Below are 20,287 nucleotides of genomic sequence, written 5' to 3'. Positions count from 1 at the left end.
GATTTAATAGGGCACTTTCGGCCAAATTTTGAATTTTCAGCGGAAATGCCCAAACTAAGCTTCTGCTAAAAAATTCTATGAAAATCAAAAAAATTCTCTCCCCTCAAAATATTGCAGAAAATGCCCAAACACAGCCCCTGTTAAAAGCGGAACTCAAAATTCCAATTTTAAGAGGTCCTCCAAGGAAGTTACATTTCGGCACACCCTAATGCATATACACTCCGTGTAGGGCTGCTAGGTTCCGAATCGGATGCCTCCCCAGGTGGCGGATAGGGGAATGCCCGACAGTAATGTCAGGTACCGAAGAAATAAAATACTCGGGGTGGACCAAAACCTAGCAAACAACAATATGGAAATGTCAGAACAATTTCAAACATCGTTTACAGTTCAGAGGATGGATATCTTAGCGCCGGTGAGAAAAGACGTGCAAACGGGCCTGAACTCGTCATTGTCAAGTGATTGTTACGACAGCGAAGTGGACCCCATGGCCCTGTTGTCTGGAACTGCTACAGGGAGCACGAAAACAGCCCAGATGGAAGAGAACGGACAGCCGAGCAACGTTTCTCCAAAACGTGGAGGACCTTTTGCTTCCGTTACTAACCAAACCTACCGAGGAAGAATTAACTCTGTATCGACCATCGCCGGCCAACAGTCGCCAATGGAGATGCTCGGTAGCAAGATCAAAAAGTTAGCCAACTTTATAAAAAACAAGAAGAATCTATCACGAAATCAGAAAATTGGTTACATCCATTACTAGACCATGTAGGTTAGCTAAAAAATCATCAGGCATGTCGGCGTCAACGACCTAAACATCTCCGTGGATGACCACAAACCACTGCTACTTTTGGTCACTTCTGAGAAACCACGACATCAAGGAAGGGAGAACAACAAAAAAGAGGCTGCTATTCACACCCAGCCTTTCTTTAGCAATTGACGAGCCAGCACAGAAAAAGATAGCCCGAGACGATACCTGGACTGAAGTGACTCGCCAAAAGAAAAAGAACAAAACAGAACAGGAACCAGCAGCACAATCTACTGAAGCCCTAAACCAGCCAAGTAAGGGTGACTCTAAGAAACCGAGGAGGAAAAAGACAAGAACAAAGGCTGTGCTCGTCCAACCAGCTGAAGAGTGAATATAAGCCGATCTCCTTAAAGAAATCAAGGCCAAGGTCAACTCAACAGAGACTGAAGTAGACATAAAGTTTATCAAACAAACGAAGCGTGGGGGCGTTCTTCTAGAAATGGGTCGCAAGACTGAAGATACTGCTGCTTTTACAGCTGCGATAAAAACAGCAACCACTAATATCGGTACGGTCAGAACGCTCACACCAAAAACAACGATCGAGATACTTGACTTGGATGGAGTCTCTACCGAAAGCGACGCCCGTGAAGCACTCATACGTCACTTTACTAACAGCCTAGAGATGAAACCGGTAAATTTGACAAAACCTACAGCACTAGGCAATCGGGCAGCCTTCTGCGAGATAGACGAGGCTAGCGTGATCAAGCTCCTTGACAAAGTCCGTATAAAGATCGGATAGGTTAACTGTCGCATACGCTCAATTACAAAAGTAATCCGATGCTTTAAAGACCTTGGTCTTGGAAACCAATCGCGAAACTGTACGGGGCCGGACAGATGCAATTGTTGCTATAAATGTGGCGGAGAAAACCACAAGTCCGTAAACTGCACGGAGAAGCCAAAATGCTTATTCTGTACACCGTACAAAGAAGCTCAAGATGGCTTATGTCATATTTCTGGCTCCGGGGCTTGTAAGGCATTCCGCACCGCGCTTGCCGAAGCTACCAGACGGCAGAAATGGCGCAGCAGCAATTTGGATTGTAAACACATAGAACGTTACCGCCAACAACAGTGGAAGTAGAGCTGGTTTTGTCTGGATTCAAACCTCTACAACCTACTTTATAAGCGTCTATCTCTCACCTAATGAAGAGATTAGTGTATTTCGACAGAAACTTTAGAGGACCAGAGTACAAAGAATTCATCCTCGACGTCTCACTGGCAACTCCAAGGATAGCCAAAAATATTAAAGACTGGACTGTATCCGAAGAATACAGTGGTGGTGATCACCAGTATGTGAAATTCAGCGTTGGTCTGGCACCTGTTCTGACTCCACAACGAGTCCTTCAACAATGAAAGTGGAACGCCAGGAAGCTTGATCCAAAAAAATTGCGAACGTCATTTACACGGAGCTGGTCTTCCCTTCAGAATAATCTGACTCCGGATACCTGCAGCGAGACGGAAAAGGCAGTGCTAAATGCGATAATGGAGATTACTGCCACATGTGACGCCTCTATGCTGTGGCTGAAATATCGAAATTTTTACAGGTCGGCGTACTGATGGTCAACAGACATAGCAGAACTTCGCAGAAGATGCCATGAGCTACGTCGCCGCGCAATGAGAGCTGTGAAACGCTCCCTGAACCAAAACATATATTCGAACGAGTACAAGCAGGTCAAAAGACGTTAAACAGAGCCATCAAAGCAAGTAAAGCGAGGTTGCGGAAAGAAATCTGTAACGATCTCGACTAGGACATCTGGGATAAAGTCTACCAAATTGTCGCCAAACGACTCGGAAAGGCTTCACCAGAAGCACCGAAGTCTCCTGCCTTAATGGACAGCATTGTAGCGGAGCTTTTCCCTAAACACCCGCCGCGGGAGAAGAAGCACCACGTTCAAAACGGCGAAGCAACATCCTTTACAATCGAGGAACTACAAGACGCGGCTAAGTATCTCAAAACAGGAAAGGCACCTGGACCTAATGGCATCTCGGCACCCGTGATCAAGACTGTAGCTCTAAAATACCCAGACATACTCCTGAACACTCATAACGCATGCTTGGCAACCCGTTTCCAACGATCTGGAAGCAGCAGAGATTGGTTTTCTTAAACAAAGGTAAAGAAACCCCCGTAACACCTTCATCGTTTAGACCACTCTGCATGCTGGACATTGCTGGAAAACTGCTCGAAGAGCTCATACAAGGGAGACTTCGCTACGACATCGACCATGCTAGAGGCTTTGCCACCAACCAACATGGCTTCCAGAAAGGTCGTTCGACAGTCGGAGCAATCGTGAAAGTTATAAAGATAGCAACACAAGCTTGGGAAAACAAGTTTCCAACGGATGTTGACGTTTTGAGGTCCTCGAAAGCTTTCCTGCATGTTTCCGCGATGATATCCATAAATCGTATGTGTGTGTGTGTGTGTGTGTGTGTGTGTGTGTGGCGCGCGCGCGCGGCTGTACGTAAACCTCTCATAACTTTTGAACGACTTGTCCGATTTCATCGCGATTGGTGCCATTCGAAAGAGCTTAATTTTTTCTGCATCAAAATTATAATCTTATTATTCCTGGCCCTTTTCTCTTTAAATGACCTTGGCAACGGATTTCTGCTACGTTTTTTTCTCTCTATAAACATTCTACTCCCCATTGTCCCAGAAATCGCCGTTCAAATTCTTTGAATTCTTGATGAAATACTTCTTTTGACTTCAGATTCGTATTCAGTGGTAAAAAATACGTCGAAAAATCGTTGTCAAACATCCTGCTCAGACTAGTTTATTTTTTATGGACCTGTGTTGTTTATGATGCGAATAAAACACACTCACGTGTTCCGTTATATCAACTACTTACAAGTAAATATGCATATTAGGGTGCTCCATTTAAAACTAAATTTTTTTTTTCGCTGACACATGAAAATTTTGTTCTTTATATTGAAAAAAAAATTCCCTGAAAATTTGAGCTCTTAATTTTAATTCTAAGTGGTTCCTTCCAGTCGGTTTATATTTCCCGTTTAAATAACATGTAAATCATTATTTTTTTAATTTAAATTAATGTAGCTCCGTTTGATTTCATGGTATTCCGATGTGATTAGTCGAAATTTGTAGTATATTAGTGACTCTTTGAAAGTGCTCTCCAACATTTTTTGTACTTGAACATGTCTCATCGGTGTCGGCCTCGAAACCCCTATTGTCTCAAAAATTGTTATATTTTTGTTTTTATCAACAAAACAGTTGAAGTTATAAAAAAATTATTAGAGAAAATTTTGTAGGAAATTAAATTTTCTACAAAAATACCCTTGTGTGGATTGTTTGAGGGTCATAATACAAAAGGTATAAACAATTTAATGTATTAATATCTAACAAAAAAAATATGAAATTTGAATTTTTGTTGTATGGTTTTTCAACTGACGCTTTTTTTTAACAAAATTAAGATTATTCAACTTTTTTTTTAAAGAAAAGATTGGTAATATCGATAGAAGATATTAAAAAAATTATTTCAACGTTTTATTTTCAAGAATAAAATGTCTCATGTGAATTTCTGACATTTATTGAGTGTAAAATTTTTTTTTGTTCTTAGTATAAAGATATATACCAAAATTAGCTTTAAAAACAAGTCAAATTTGAAAAATTATTTGACAAATTTCGAGACAAATTTAAAACAAAATTAAAGACAACTTTCAAGACAACTTCAGTCTAGTATACCAAGTCATATCTGAAATTGTGTACGATCTGAACATATTTCTGTGGTAATATTATCAATCTTAAAATTTACCGCTAACCTTAAACACCAACTCTTTGGCCCTGATTATGATCAATATTATATTGCAAAAAATTTATCTTTGTTATTTAAGTAATCTACTCCCATTTTGGCTGCCGAATGGTCTTTTTTGAATTTATTGTAACTTTTATTTTAAATTGTATGTACAACGAATTCTGAAGCTATTAGTCAACAATATTAATCTTTTTGTGCAATATAGTATTCAATATTTTTTGTCATTCCATCTTTAGCTCACACAAACAAACTGGATGGTTTGTCCATTCGAAAGCATGCCACGTATAATTGTTCTCGTGAAAAATATGACGTGCTCAAATCTAAGCCACAAACAGACATTGTTGGGCCTTGAGACTTATTAATAATGATTGCAAATGCCAATCTAATGGGGAATTAAATGCGTTTCAATTGAATTGACACATCTGTGAGTATAATAGGGATTCGTCGAAGTAATATACCTTCACCCCGGCATTTGCCATTTAAAATAATGGTTTCGATGATGTTCACTAATTTTTAAACGGCTAATCGCGTGCCATTGCACAGCCGTAGTGGGTTCAAATTACGAATCAAAATAATATGAGCTCCAAATATGAGTCCTAAATTATACGGTGATATGCCTGGTAAATCCAATGAGTTTAAAAACTCTGTTGGAAAATGTGTAGTTTCAATGGCATCCTAAATTGCATCAACGGATCTATATGTCACCAAGTTACCTGGCAATAACTGTTGTATCTTGAGATTCAATTCCTTGACGTCCACATTTTTTGCTGCTAAAATCGCCTTCTCTGTCAGCTACTTATGATAGATGTATTGTGTGTGTACATCGGGAAATATTAGGTTAATGAGGGCATCTCGAAAGGTTCTGGGTTCGAATCCCAGTCCAAGCTATCCGAATTTTTTATCGCATATTCTATAGGCTCTTCTTATGCATCAGAAGGTCCTTTCCAATTTCTTTCACAATCCCTTCCTCCCAATTATCCTATGACGTAAATGTTGGAGCGCATCACGTAATAATTACCGTAACTCTTGTTCTTTCCTGCTCTTTCCTGGAGCTTAGTTAGGGCACTTCCGCTGAAAATTCAAATTTTCGCCGGAAGTGCCCAATTAAACCTCCTGCTAAAAAATTCTATGAAAATAAAATCTATCGTCTTACCCCAAAATATCTTAGGAAAGACCTAAACACAGCTGATTTCAAAAGCGGAACTGAAAATTCCAATTTTAAAAGGTCCATCAAGAAAGTTACATTTTGGCACACCTTAATATATATATATATATATATATATATATATATATATATATATATATATATATATATATATTAGAGTGCTTTTTTTTGCGACTATTTTTTTTTTCGTTCCCATCCCGAAATTTTGTTGGAAATACACCCAAAAAAATTCCCTGAAAGTTTGAGCCCTTAATATTAATATTAAGTACTCCTATACAGCGTGTGAAGATTTCCCATTTGAAATATACGAGAACTTTCATTTTTTTTTTTAATTTCTATAGCTCAGTGGCATTTCATAGCATCGCTTTGACCATGGACGGGTTTTTTTCAGAATTGAATGCTCTACAAAAGTGTCCATTGTCGCGAAGTCGTAACTCATACTGGTGGGGTAGTACGGACCGCCAAACCGAATTTTTCATAAAATTCTTGTTTTTTTCACTCATTATCTCATAAACAACAAGACATACAGAAAAAATGTAAATGATAATTTTGTATAAAATTCAATTCTCTACAAAAAAGGTCCTTACCACCAAATCACTAAGATCGATATTTTCTGAGATATTAGTCATTGAAGTTTACGTAGCGTTGAATTTCCACAAAATGTTGAATCAAATCTTAAAAAATATTGATTTTTTTATTCGTATCATAATTATAATTAGTAATTACTTATTGATTAAGTTGCAAATTCAACGAAAAAAATTTTTAATTGTATTTTTCTGAAGTTTTTTTATTTGTAAATAAATTACTAAGATATCAGGTCTATGTAACTTTGAACTCAACTACATGTATGATCAAATACGATAAATTAAATATTTTACACCATTTTCTTTATGCTGTAAGTTGATTTAGTACACAGTTTATGTTGCGAATGGTGATGCTGTACTGTTTGAAAAACTTTTTGTCGTTCATCTTCATTGCGGGTGAAAGCTTCATTGAATCTTTGAGTCAGAGCTACTCCTCGCTCAGCAGTATCATTTACAACTTTTAACTTTTTGAATGTTTCAGAACATTTTTGGTACTCAAAATTTGATTCCCATGTATGAAATTCAGAATTTAAAAATTCATATGAAAGGTTAAACTGTTTAAAGATGAAAACTGAATTTGGTGTCACAAAATCACTGATGTTTTTTTCACTGAGTGAAGTAATTGTTTTGTAAGGCTCTGAGTAATACTTATTCGATTGTTTTACAGCTGAAATACCATTAATTTTTTTCGCAATTTTCAATTTTTCGTCTGGTAGTACTGTATTATCAAACAGCGCCAAGGAAGCAAGTTGTTCATGCAAATACCATAGATGTTTAGATAATTTTTCAAGAGCTGCATTAGCGATTTCCGGATGAATTTTTCGATGTTCGATAAGATCTTTTACTAATTGTAAGTCTGAGTTTGGGGCTTTTATCGCATATGGAGCAGTAAACCATATTTTCACGTAAAATAATACAACAAAAACACAAATTTTTCGTAAAGCATCTGTTTCTTTCGCTGGTACTTTAAACTGCTTACGAAATAAATATACCTTGAAACAATAAAGAGCTTTTGAAAGCCATCTTGCATGGTGACAAGCGCCAGGGGCTTTAAATTGAACTTTATCACCTCCACGACCTAAAAAGATACTGCTTAGTTCCAGTAATTCTTTATAGTCGTCTCTTGGATGATGATTCTTATTGAAAAATATGAAAAGAAAGAAAAATAAAAAAGTGAGAAAACTGTAATCATTATCAGCAACCAATGGGTTTCTTTGATAGTGAATGATAATGTAATTAGTTAAATTTGTAAATAAAGTTAATGAAAAAATACACTTTGTAAAATATTCGAGCAAAAAGATATTTGAAATTTATCAATTAAAATCTTATAAGTCCTTAATACACACAAAAATGTGTCAAAAACTAGTTCATCATTTAAATACACAATTATTAATGTAAAATTGAATTAATTCATACCTTTAATTGATTGTCAATAAAATCGAGAATGTCTTTTTTTTTGTCGTTCAAAATGTCGGTAATATGTTCATCATTGGAACCGATTTCATATACTACTGTTATCCCAATTGTCTCTAAATCGTTTGAAAATAGGTACATTTGGACCATTTGTGGCTGGCCAAGCAACCTCTGCTACATTTCGTAACATCAACTCTGACGTATGATGACGACAAACAAGGTATAATAAATCACGACCAATTTTTTTCTCTAGTAAAGGACAAGCACCTTTGGTGTCACCTTAAAAAAAAAACATTATCTGTTTTAATTGAAATGGTTGATAAAAATATACACTAGTCACAAAAATTATGGGACATAAAAAAATTCGAAATTTTTTGGTATTTTTCAACGAGCTGTAACTCCGAATAAAATGATCGCAGAGCAAAAACAGAAAACAAGCAAATAGTTGCTCTAAGTGTCTAGTTTTCAGATACGATCATGACAATTTTTTATCGCGTTTAATTCTGAAGAAATCCTAAGGAAACTATAAAAAAAAAAATTTTCCAAATTTTTTCTTGTCTAAAAAAAGGTCTACGGGCTTCAAAAATGTTTTTTCATTCTTTGACTCAAAAGCTCTTTTAGAAAATTTAATACCCGTTTATTTGACAGAATCAAAAAGCCTGTGAGATGATTTGCCGCGGAGTTATCGTCATCAAAGCAAAAAAGTTCGTTTTACTTTTGATAAACAATAACTCTGGGAATAATGATCGTATGTGAAATCAAAAAGGGTTTTGAAAACTACACGATATTTTCTATGAGATACAGTGAATTGTTTTTGACGAGAAAATTTTTTCTGAATTGAAAATTTTGACTGAAAAAAGACAAAAATTTGCATAATTAAAGATATTTGGATAACTTGGTATAACTTTGGATAAAATGGATGAACGAAAAATTTCATGGGTAATTTTTTAACCTTAAAGTATCTCCTAAAATCCCTGGAAAATTCAAAGTGCTGCGATTTTTGTTCCATAGTGTCCCGAAGCTTCAAATTTTTGTTTTCGCAAAAATCGCCATTGTGAGCAATTTCTCAATTTTTATTTATTTTCTTGAAATTTTTGTTTTTTTTTTTCAAATTTCTAAAAAAATTAATCTTTTGATCGAAAAATAAAGATTCTTAAGAAAAAAATCTTTTTCATTGAGATTTGGATTTTCAATTAAAAAAATTTTTTTGTCAAAAGCCATTCTCTGAATCTCATAGAAAATATCGTGTAGTTTTTAAAACTCTCCTTCAATTTCTCATACGACCATTATTCCCAGAGTTATTAATTATCAAAGTTAAAAAGAACTTCTTTGCTTTGATTGACGATAACTCCGCGGCAAATCATCGCACAGGCTTTCTAATTCTGTCAAATAAAAGGACATTAAATTTTTTGCAAGCGTTTTTGAGTGAAAGAATGGAAAAACATTTTTGAAGCCCGTAGACCTTTTTTAGACAAGAAAAATTTGGAAAATTTTTTTCTTGTAGTTTCCTCAGCATTTCTCCAGACTCAAACGTGATAAAAAAATTGTCATGGTCGTATCTAAAAACTAGACACTTAGAGCTACTATTATGCTTTTTTTTGTTTTTGCTCTACAATCATTTTATTCGAAGTTACAGCTCGTTGAAAAACACCCAAAAATTTAGACTTCTTATTATATCCTTTAATTATTATGACTAGCGTAGGTTTGAAAATGTAATTTAACAATCTGACAATTTACCTGTGTTTGAAGCAGTCGTATCGAAACACATTCCTTTAATATTATCGCAAATATTGCGTGTCGTCAGAGCCTGACATACGGCTGAAGCTTGACTTATACCTGTGCCGTCAGAAAGCAACGGAGCTTCTAAAAATTTTTCGCCACTTATTCCTGAAATGTGTATCGAGAGCCGTTCTGCTTTTGATGTTCCTTGTCCTGTAGGTAGCATTTTTCCATCCCAATGAACTACGCAAGATTCGTCTATTTCTTCTTTTTTAATTGCATCGACAATTTCTTCTCTCTTAGAAATACGTGCATTGCGAATTGAAGAATAACTCACATTATATTTATCAATATCTAATCCCAGACTTTCTATAACAGCTGCAATGATAAACATTGCATCTCTATCACTAGTTCCAGTGCGATCCAAAGCTGATACAAGTTCTGGAGTTAAAATATTGATTTTTTTTTTTTTACGAGGTACAGAGAGTTCATTCTCAAAATCAGAATATGTTCGTTTCAACCGACTGGAATTTGATGATAGACTACAAAAACTTGCTGGCATCGAATGTTGCGATAATTTCATGCCTAAAACAATTTTTTCAGAATTAAATAAATAAACACAATCGATTAAAACATTTTTCAAATTTTATATTCAGCTTCTGTTATTCAGAAACAAAGATATTCTTTGAATTGAGTTTCCATCAATTTTCCCCAATAAAAATAAGATAAAATGATATGTATTTTAAATTTATTGGTTACAGTGACTTCAATTTTTTAATAGCGTGGGGATTTTCGACTGCAAAAAATCGAAAACAAATTTTTGAAGTTATACTTCTTTTGGCGCGTTAGATTAAATTAAATAAATTTTGATTTATCTCACTTATTCAGATTTACTTGATAGAAATTTTACCAAAAATGATAGACTAATAATTAGAAAAAAGTTATGAATCTAGAAACAAATTTTAAAATATTGAAAAATTATATAGAATTCAATTTTCAGAAAATGAGGTTAAGAAAATTAGAATTTTAATGCGAATTAAATTTTACAAGTAAGTAGAGAAAATATGAGTCTAAATTATAAGAAATTGTTTTCGATTATTAAAAAATGATTGATTGTTGAGCTTGATAATTTATAGTTGTATGTGAGAAGAAACTAACCAAATTCGTCTGTATTGTTCTCATTATCTTCATTTGCTATCTCCTGTTCAGTATCAGATTTATTCTGAAAAGTTTCCACCGGCAAGAAAGTAGTAACGGGCGAGTGAAGATGATGTTTATACATAAACAAATTCAGTATGTCACGATACGAAGGCTGCTTATTATTATTTATTTGGCTTCTTTCAAATCCAATTAAATAATTCCAAGTTTTATTACCAATTTTTTCACTCATTTTAATGATTGTTAAAGTCGATCTAACCTCAAATTTAACAAAGTATACATACAACGGCGTCACACTGATCAATGCACACAAAGCTTTGTTCTTACTCTCGCGGGATTAGTACGCGAAAACAAAGAAAGCGCTGCAATTAAAGGGGAAATTTGTCGAATGCATTCAAGGTCAAGTGAAAGCTCAGTAGTACTACTAGAGCAATAAAAATAAACCGCAATTAATCAGTATCACAATACACAGCAACAAAGAAACATCCCATATTCTTCGTAATGATCATACACAATATATTTTTAGCTAGAATTTCATTAAAATTGAATTATTAAATGATAAATTCAAATATTATGGTGTGATTTAAATGAGAAATTTATTTAAAAATAAAAAAACTTCAGAAAAATACAATTAAAAATTTTTTTCGTTAAATTTGCAACTTAATCAATAAGTAATTACTAATTATAATTATGATACGAATAAAAAAATCAATATTTTTTAAGATTTGATTCAACATTTTGTGGAAATTCAACGCTACGTAAACTTCAATGACTAATATCTCAGAAAATATCGATCTTAGTGATTTGGTAGCCTTAGATCTTAGTGACCTTTTTTGTAGAGAATTGAATCTCCTACAAAATTATCATTTACATTTTTTCTGTATGTCTTGTTGTTTATGAGATAATGAGTGAAAAAACAAGAATTCTATAAAAAATTCGGTTTGGCGATCCGTACTACCCCACCAGTATGAGTTACGACTTCGCGACAATGGACACTTTTGTAGAGCATTCAATTCTGAAAAAAACCCGTCCATGGTCAAAGCGATGTTATGAAATGCCACTGAGCTATAGAAATTAAAAAAAAAAATGAAAGTTCTCGTATATTTCAAATGGGAAATCTTCACACGCTGTGTAGGAGTACTTAATATTAATATTAAGGGCTCAAACTTTCAGGAATTTTTTTGGGTGTATTTCCAACAAAATTTCGGAATGGGAGCGAAAAAAATAGTCGCAAAAAAAAAAGCACCTAATATATATATATATATATATATATATATATATATATATATATATATATATATATATATATATATACATACTGATTTTGCAACAAAACAAACAAGTTGGAACCTCAATTAATTCTTATTTTGCGGTCCATCATCGCTAATCATAGATAATGTTCTCCTGAGCGTCTTTTTCGCCAATAACTTCTAAACTTATACAATCAACACATGAACTTATAGAAAAATTATTAAAACGGTAGACCCTACAGGCCATCCTTGCTACTTCTCCTTCATTTTCAAAGCGAAGGGCTCTAAATTCCACCGTTTACAATTTTTAAGTTTTTCAAGCTTGAAAACACGATCAAGAGTCTAAATTGTTTCGTGGAACACTTATTTGAAAAATTTTCAACCACTGATATTTTTTAGCTTTACTTAACTACTTAAAAGACAATTAGACAGTATTTCAAGTTCATTCTGACATGAGGACCAATGCAACAGACAAAACAATTCGTGAATCAGCGCGGGATAAGTTTGTTCAGATAGATTTAATAAAAATTTGTCTGTTGCATTGATTGATTCTGAACCCTAATCTTTCAGTGTTTCTTCGAAAACTCCTCAATTAAGCTACCTGAAATCATTCAGTACTAAAATTGAACTCTCTCAATACTTTCTGTTCACTCTCTTTTCCTTAAAACATTTATTTTATTAATAACTACATGTCAAGACTAAAATAAATTTTACTGAAATTTTCCTGCATGGTTCAGTTAACAAAATGTAGTTTATTAACGTAAATTCCTCTAATTTTAATTACAAATGATATACTAATCATGTAATTTATGTTTAAAACAGACAGCTGCCTCTCTATCAGCGGAACATAAGTTGGAATCGTCAGACATCATCCGTGGAGCACCCATCTCCACGCTTTCCAACCCCAATCAGCAGCGTTCGGAGAACACACTCGACGCTTTGTTAAATGAACTCCAAACTTATTCAAGGCCATCATCACAATTAAGCCAAACTTCAAATGCCACCCAACATATCGAATATTTACCATCTCCTATAATCATTTCAAAACATATACCATCTACAAAGTTAAAAAAAATAACGAATAATGATCGAAAAAAAAGTATAGATTCTTTAAGTACTTTAACGATCAAGACGCAGAATACGAGTAGTACACTTCGAAGACTTCACTCTTATCCGTCTGGTTCTGATACTGATACGTCTCCTCCGACAACAAATGTAGATGATTCTGAAAGTATTAACATATTTCAAAAACCACCAATACCAGAACGAAACGTCGAATTCTCGCAATTAACAACACTGAAACGAGTTCCTCCTCCTCCACCACCTAGAACCAGTTCAAAGTCACCATCAATAAGTCCTACGAGTCCTCAATTACCTCCAAAAAACTCTGCAAGTATTTCTTATAGAAATCGCCATTCTAAAGAAATCACTGAACTATCTATACGTTTTCCAACTCATATAGTTCAAGAACAAGTGCTCAATCAGACTCAAACAAGCAATGTACACACTACATCAGATTCTAGTTCATGTGAAAGCATCAATTCCCAAGAAGGTTCACAAAATAAAAAAGATAGGCAGGATCAACTAGAATTACGTCACAAAGAGCTTCTTCGAAAACAAAAAACTCTTCAAGAACAATACGCTCGATTACAACAACTACAAAGAAATACGGCTGGTTCGATAGCAACACTTACAGAGTCACCTGATCTTTTGAAGAAAACAGGATCTGAAAGCAACATTTTGGCGAAAATGGGCCTTGGTCTGTGTACTATGAATTCTGGTTCACTAACAAGCCTGACATGTAAAGATTATACAGAACCACAATTATCATCGAAAATTGAATCAAATCATTATTTTGTAACTTCTGCAGTTGAAGAACAAGCATCATCCAATAAAATTTATGAAACTGACATACTGTGACTGATTATTATGGTCTTCAAGCTGATTAAAAGTATTAATGTGTATCTGTGGATTATTTTTTATAGTTAGTAAATATTACAGTAAATATATTACTGTTAAAACCAACATAAACTTATAATGCACTATGAAAAAAACCAAATTGATAAATGGTAAATGATCACATAGCAGTTGAAAATTATGTTCCTATGTATACTAGGATTTATTTATAACCAAATTGTGTTTTTTGCCATTTCCTAACTTTTGATATATGTATCGTTAGTAAAATCAGTTAAATAATTATTGTTTTATCACATATGTTGTTTAAATAAGTCTTAATGGTAATTTTTTAAGTAATCAACAACCTGCGATAAACTGGAATTTTAAGAACAAATAAATGATTTGAATTTTTTTCATCTTAATTAAATTTAATGTAAGTTTAAATTCCAAAAACTTGGAAATATAAACATTTCTAGAACACATGGTACATTTTTATGGTAAAATTTGATAAATCGAATTATGTATGTATTAATAGATCACAATAATAATATTAAAAAACTACATGGTAATTTCAAATCGTACATGTTGGCAGAATTTAACATGATAATAAAAAACGTTGTCTCATCGAAAAAATATCAATTGTTATATTACTATCAATCAAATTGCAACTCCTCCGAAGAACACGTATTAATTGTAACATTGTATTTTTATGTAGAGTTCCAGCGACTGATTTTTGAGTATGTTTGGATTGAGAATCACTAAGTGAGTGGGTAAGTTGTATCAGGTACGTGATACTTCGTTGATTATAGTATGTATATTGTGTGTAGCGCTGAATTACATGTGAGTTCAGTGCGACGTAGAATGTATATTCAGCTGTATAGATAAGTGGATAGATGGAAAAGCGAAAGTGAGACCGAGTGAGTGGCAAAGAAGTACATATTGAGTGAATGTAGATCGGGGCATCGTTAGAGAGTTTGGTGGTAACGTTGCAATAGGACGGAGAACGTTAGATTCTAGTTCCGTAAAAAAAGTTCGGATTGATCTCGAGCTTTCATCGCGCACGTGGTGTGCCGTTAATTAATTCCACTAACAACTGATACCATGTGAACTGCTTCTTTATCCTGGTAGGAACCGGGAGTGAATATTCATAATTATGACCCAGTGAATAAATGACGGTAATATGACGTCATTTGTAAGTCATGAGAATGTCAGAATATTTTACGTATTTGTGATACAATTTTGACATCATACTGATGTGAATTCATTACTTCTCTATGACATCACGGAAATGATTTAGATATTACGTACAACTGACATAGTATATAAACTATCTTAACGTAAGGTTAACATCATGTGTTTACATTAGTAATATGTCACGGTCATACGTAATACCGATACCATTTGAGAGTCATTATTTTACATCAATAATTTGTCACAATTGTACATAGTACTGACGTAATTTGAAAGTCATTTTCTAAATCAGTGACAAGCGATTATTTTCTATATTACTGGAATTTAATTTGCGCGCCTGACTATAGACCATGCATATATTTTCACGTTTATGATATATTCCACTAATTACATCACGAATAAATTAATTTCATATACATTTTATCTCTATTTCAACATGGGTTTAATAAAATTTGCGGGATGTATTTTTTAATATCATCGATTGATCAAAATTTATCAAGTATAAAACTTTTTTGACAAAATGTCTAATTTACAGTTGATTGATAAAAATTAGCATAAGTCGGTTTAAAATGTTTGAAGAATTAGGAAGAGATAAGTAGCTGATTTAAGCCATCAACTAACAAATTTAAGTCCATTTCTTATAACAAAAATTTATGATTTTCCAATATTAATGAATATATCTAATATGTTAGCAAACATACAAAAAATTTTTCATTTACGTTTTTAAGAAAATCAAATACAAATTAAATACATGCTCGTATGCTTTTTCATACACTGCCAAAAAAAATCGTGACTCAAAGGTAAATTTCTTCGAACCAAGGATGTATTAAAGATAGCTAAAAATTTCGTGAATGAAGTCACAATTTTTTGAGAAAAAAAAATTTCTTCTTGCTCCAATATAACTTTAGCTTCCGTCAAAATTTTTTTGGTGCACGGAGTACTTTTTTTTCATTGCATTGTAACAGTTTTGCTTTTCTGTCCAATTGGCCCCTAATCAATTAATAAACAAACTAAAAATTTCAACAACAAACTATAATAATTATTAGGGCGCCATCAGGTTTATTATCACGGTTCCTGGAACCGGTCCAGAGCAGAGAAAACTTATCTTAGGATAAAGAGAGTGAAGGAAGATGCTGTTGAATAATAAAAATTTAATCAATATATCGATATTTATTAACAATAAAAAAAATAACAAATTGAATAATGCTAGCGCTCACTCACACACACTATAATTAACTTATTATCTAACGAAGCGGAGAATTAACTACGAGATAAACGATATTTACAAACGAACCTTTCCAAACGACGATACGATGACTAAACGGGCTTTTTCTAACACATGGTCTCCCACACCTGTCCTAAAACTAAGCTTCAAATTATAAGTTCACCGGACTACTAAAACGAACCAAACTAAACTTTCCATACTTTATAACATAAAAGTAAGTCCAGCGGACTACTAAACTTAACACAATTAATACTCTCTATCACACATTACCCGTACAAATCATCACACACATAACTCACACTTGGCCAAATTGATTTATAATTTATTAAATTATTTTTAAAAATTTAATGACAATTTCCAACAAATTAATTTACTTTAAAATTTCCAAATTAAAATATTCAATCACTAGTTTTTAATTAAACCATATTTTCCAGTTAACAATCCAATTCCAAAATACTTTGAACTGAATATTCTCAAATTCTCAAATTCCGATTGCTCAATTCTGTTTTAATTTATGGATTAAAATTCCTAACTAATTTATTGCCGTGGTCTTAATAATACAACAATAGATATTTAATTACAAGAGGTCTTTGTACCTTGAATGAATAGATTAAAATATATAGACAGAGGTCTTAATAATCTGCAGACATAGTTATTGTTCCGAACCGAGAATTTTACAAGATTATTTTTGATAATTAAATTAATCACAATAAAAATTTTGGTAATGAAATTCGAAATTATTCATAAAAACCGACGACGAAAATTTCAATTAACAATCCCTGATATAATTTTTGACAAAATTCTATAGAAATTATTGATTCGTAAGAAATCGACAAAAGTCGACACACTCAAAATTAGATGTTAGAACATTCGCTAGTTTGGTTGTTATTGACCTTGGGTACTTGAAATTACTACGACGCTAAAATATCTACCGTCGTTTGACCAAAATTCCACGAGAAAACAATTGTCGATTATTTTTAAGCATAAAAATCAATCATTCATTTTTTTTCTTTCGAATTAATTAATTATGAAATTATAATAATTAATAAAACAAATTTTAGATGCTAAATAAATTTAATTGATTAATTTTAGTTAATTAAAATTTCTCACTGAGAATGTTGAAAAAATTTTTCCCTCAAGGTCGACTGAATGACTCTCGGGTATAGGCCCCCATGAAAATCACTCGGTTCAAACTAACGAATATTATCAAATCTTGATTAAATAAATAATTGTCTATTAAATGATCAAACTAATAAATAAAAAGGAGAAGTGACTGAGTATTAGGTAAACCGTGGTCTACTTCTTTCCCTCAGAGTAATTATTGATGTCTTGACGAACAAAACGACGATCCAACTCACTGCTTGAGGATGAAGTCCTAGTTGTAGTTGACTTCCTTCGTCTCGTCACTACTCCGGGGATCGCTCATTCTTGATTTTCCGTGCCACTCTTTCTAGCGGTCACACTACTTCTCCCTTTTTTGACTGCACAGCTCACCTATAATAACTCAAAACTACCCCCTCCTATTCTCTTTTTAGGCCTGAAGATCGAGATGCGCCAGTGCTGCGTCGAATAATTATCGATATCTGGCGACTTATCGATTTAGGGTAATTTCACCCTGATACAGCATATGTTTCTCACTTATATTTTTTCCATGAATTTATAGGTAATTATTCGGTACTTTCATGCATTGAAAAATATTTTCAACTTCGTTCAATATAAATGACTTTGTGTAAAAATTATAACACAAAACCGTCTTCAATTTATATGGCATAAACTCGAAATTTTTAAACCGTCAAACGAGTAAATGTATAATTGATCCTTATGGTTTTGCGTCAAGAAATTACATTTCAGTCATTTAAATATTGCGCTATTACTTGAAAAATAATTTTCTAACATTAGTGTGGTGCTGCTTATGGAACATTGAATTAGAAATAATTCAGGGTGCCACAACCTAGTCCTAACAGAGATTATACAAAACGTTATGTTTTCAGCAAGGTGCAATATCCCAAACGTCTGATATCAAGATAAGCACATTTAAGAAATGTGACACTTGCTGAAAATTAGTTTTTATAAACATTACTTAATCCCTAAATGTATATGCTAAAAATGTGATGTCAAAAAAATGTTCATGTTAAGAAAAGTTATACTTCAAAAATGTAAAGCTTCTGAAAGAGTTAGCATCACAAGTGTGCCATTTGTAAATCGTTCAAGATTCTAAACGTGATGTTTTCCTGACGTCATACGTTTAAAAAAAATTCAGCCAAGTAACCGACTGCAAAAAAAGTCCAGTTCAATCGATATTGTACATTTATTTCTTATGATACCATACTTGGAAATTTTTAGCTTCCCGCTAAGATAATCGAAAATTTTCAAAAATTGTGAAGTTATTGTTTTCACCCCCTTTTGCAAAAATCGAGTTTTCATCAGATCTCGATGTTTGAAGGTCACAGGAAGCTTCCCTGACAATCCCCGCGAGGTTGTCACGGTGTATATACAGGGTGATTCAGAATGACCTTCACAGCGGTAAACTGTAGATAGAGGAGACGATTCTAAGAATAGAGTTCCTTAGTCGCTTTTCGATATTCTCAATAGTTTTTGAGTTATTCAAAATGTAAATTGACCAATCACAGACAAGCTTTAGAAATTAAAAAAAATAAAAAAGAATAATAAATAAGTTTAGCAACACTGCCACAGCAGACTTCAAGTAAAACAATATTTATTTAATTTGAAAAGTTCGATTTCTCACAGAAAAAAAAAACAAAACATGCAATTACAACCTAGAACGTATTAGTATATTTTTTTTTATCTTTTCCTTTTCACAGAAAACATTATCGACTTAAGATGATGCAATTATTAAAAATATAACTTCCGGAGAATTGACAAAATAAATTACGTATTTTTAAATATATAAACTTCAACCAAGAATAAAAAAAAATTTTTAAACTAATAAAATTGTCTTACTGAAATAATAGCAATTTCAAACAGACAAAAATATAGATATAGACAATACATAAAATAGTTATTGAAAAATCTCTGATTTTGCTTGCTCGGTTTCGCTCAGGACTTCGCTAAGCGCTTGATGTACGTCATAGCATATTTGCGAGACACTCAGCGAGAAGGCCAGCGAGATGTCCGGTGAGACGGTCAGCGAGACACTCAGCGAGACGGCCAGCGAGATGTCTGGCGAGACGGTATATATTGAAACACTAAATTTTTACTCTTCTGAAAAATCTTAGTTTTCCAGGCCACTAAACCTCGCGGAAAGGAAATAGTCGCCTGGACTTCGTTTATAATTTTGGTCCACTGCCCTGGGATATTCCGCTCCCGTATTTATGATTGTCTTTGTTTTAAGAGAGCTTGATTAGATAGATTTTGGGACAGAAGTTACCACGTGTGCCAGTTAAATTTATTTTACTTACTTACAACTAATTACATACATTTATTTTATTTTTAAAATTTTGTTATCTTCAAATTTATCAATAGCATTTTCGAAAGAAACTTATTTGAAAAATTTAGTTTTAGTTGGGCCTGACCATACTAAGGGATTTGAGCCTGAACAAATACCCTAATAGAATTTTAAACTTTGTCGAGATCCGAAATAGAAGTTTTCGATAACAAAATAAATGTATATATAAACAATAGTTTAAATAAAATAAAAGTAAATAATGATAAAAGAAAAAAATAAAAAGGAATGTTATGATAATTCTGGTATCAACAGAAGAAAAAAATATATATATATGTTGATAATTTAAGGAACAAAATTTAATAACTATAATTTAAGTTTAAACAAAAAAAATTAATAAATAAATGTTTTCTTTTATTTTCGAATAAAATAACGACTTAAATAAAAAGAAAAATTTAGATCTAAAAAACTAATGACAATTTGTAATCTATGCACAAATTAATTTTTATCTAACTAATTTAATATAAAAATTTGGTCACAGTAAATAATTTAATGTAAAATAGTATACATGTATGTCTTTGTCTATGCATAAATGCGCTTACGTATACACAAACACATAGATGTATAATAGAGCATAAGAGTAAAGGAGAAGCGATATTGCACTCTGACCCAAGTAGAGGGGATTCATGCAACATTATAGAAAAATCTAAGAGAGAGGGC

The 20,287-nt window shown here is 33.0% G+C and overlaps 2 protein-coding genes across 7 annotated transcripts in view; one reads left to right on the top strand and one right to left on the bottom strand.

Annotated features, from left to right (window-relative positions):
- The window catches only part of LOC141534862 (uncharacterized), a 102,600-nt gene extending 92,379 nt beyond the window's left edge, over positions 1–10,221 (bottom strand). The window contains exons 1-2 of the mRNA XM_074254466.1: positions 9,463–10,221; positions 7,729–8,004 (exon numbers count right to left, since the gene is read on the bottom strand). Coding sequence (XP_074110567.1) covers positions 7,814–8,004; positions 9,463–10,027 — 756 coding nt within the window. The 5' untranslated portion in view covers positions 10,028–10,221 and the 3' untranslated portion in view covers positions 7,729–7,813. The remainder of the gene's footprint in view (positions 1–7,728; positions 8,005–9,462) is intronic.
- Positions 1–14,383, top strand: part of LOC141534860 (coiled-coil domain-containing protein AGAP005037) — a 651,729-nt gene extending 637,346 nt beyond the window's left edge. For all 6 annotated transcript variants that reach the window (XM_074254459.1, XM_074254463.1, XM_074254462.1 and 3 more), the window contains one exon: positions 12,675–14,383. In XM_074254459.1, coding sequence (XP_074110560.1) covers positions 12,675–13,772 — 1,098 coding nt within the window. In that variant the 3' untranslated portion in view covers positions 13,773–14,383. The remainder of the gene's footprint in view (positions 1–12,674) is intronic.
- Positions 14,384–20,287: the final 5,904 nt, after the last annotated feature.

The sequence above is a fragment of the Cotesia typhae genome, unplaced genomic scaffold (genome assembly GCF_013202065.1).
Source record: "Cotesia typhae breed Kobodo isofemale line unplaced genomic scaffold, CoteBio_Ctyphae scaffold_13, whole genome shotgun sequence".
NCBI classification, from domain to species: domain Eukaryota; kingdom Metazoa; phylum Arthropoda; class Insecta; order Hymenoptera; family Braconidae; genus Cotesia; species Cotesia typhae.
This window is presented reverse-complemented; position numbering and strand designations above follow the sequence as displayed.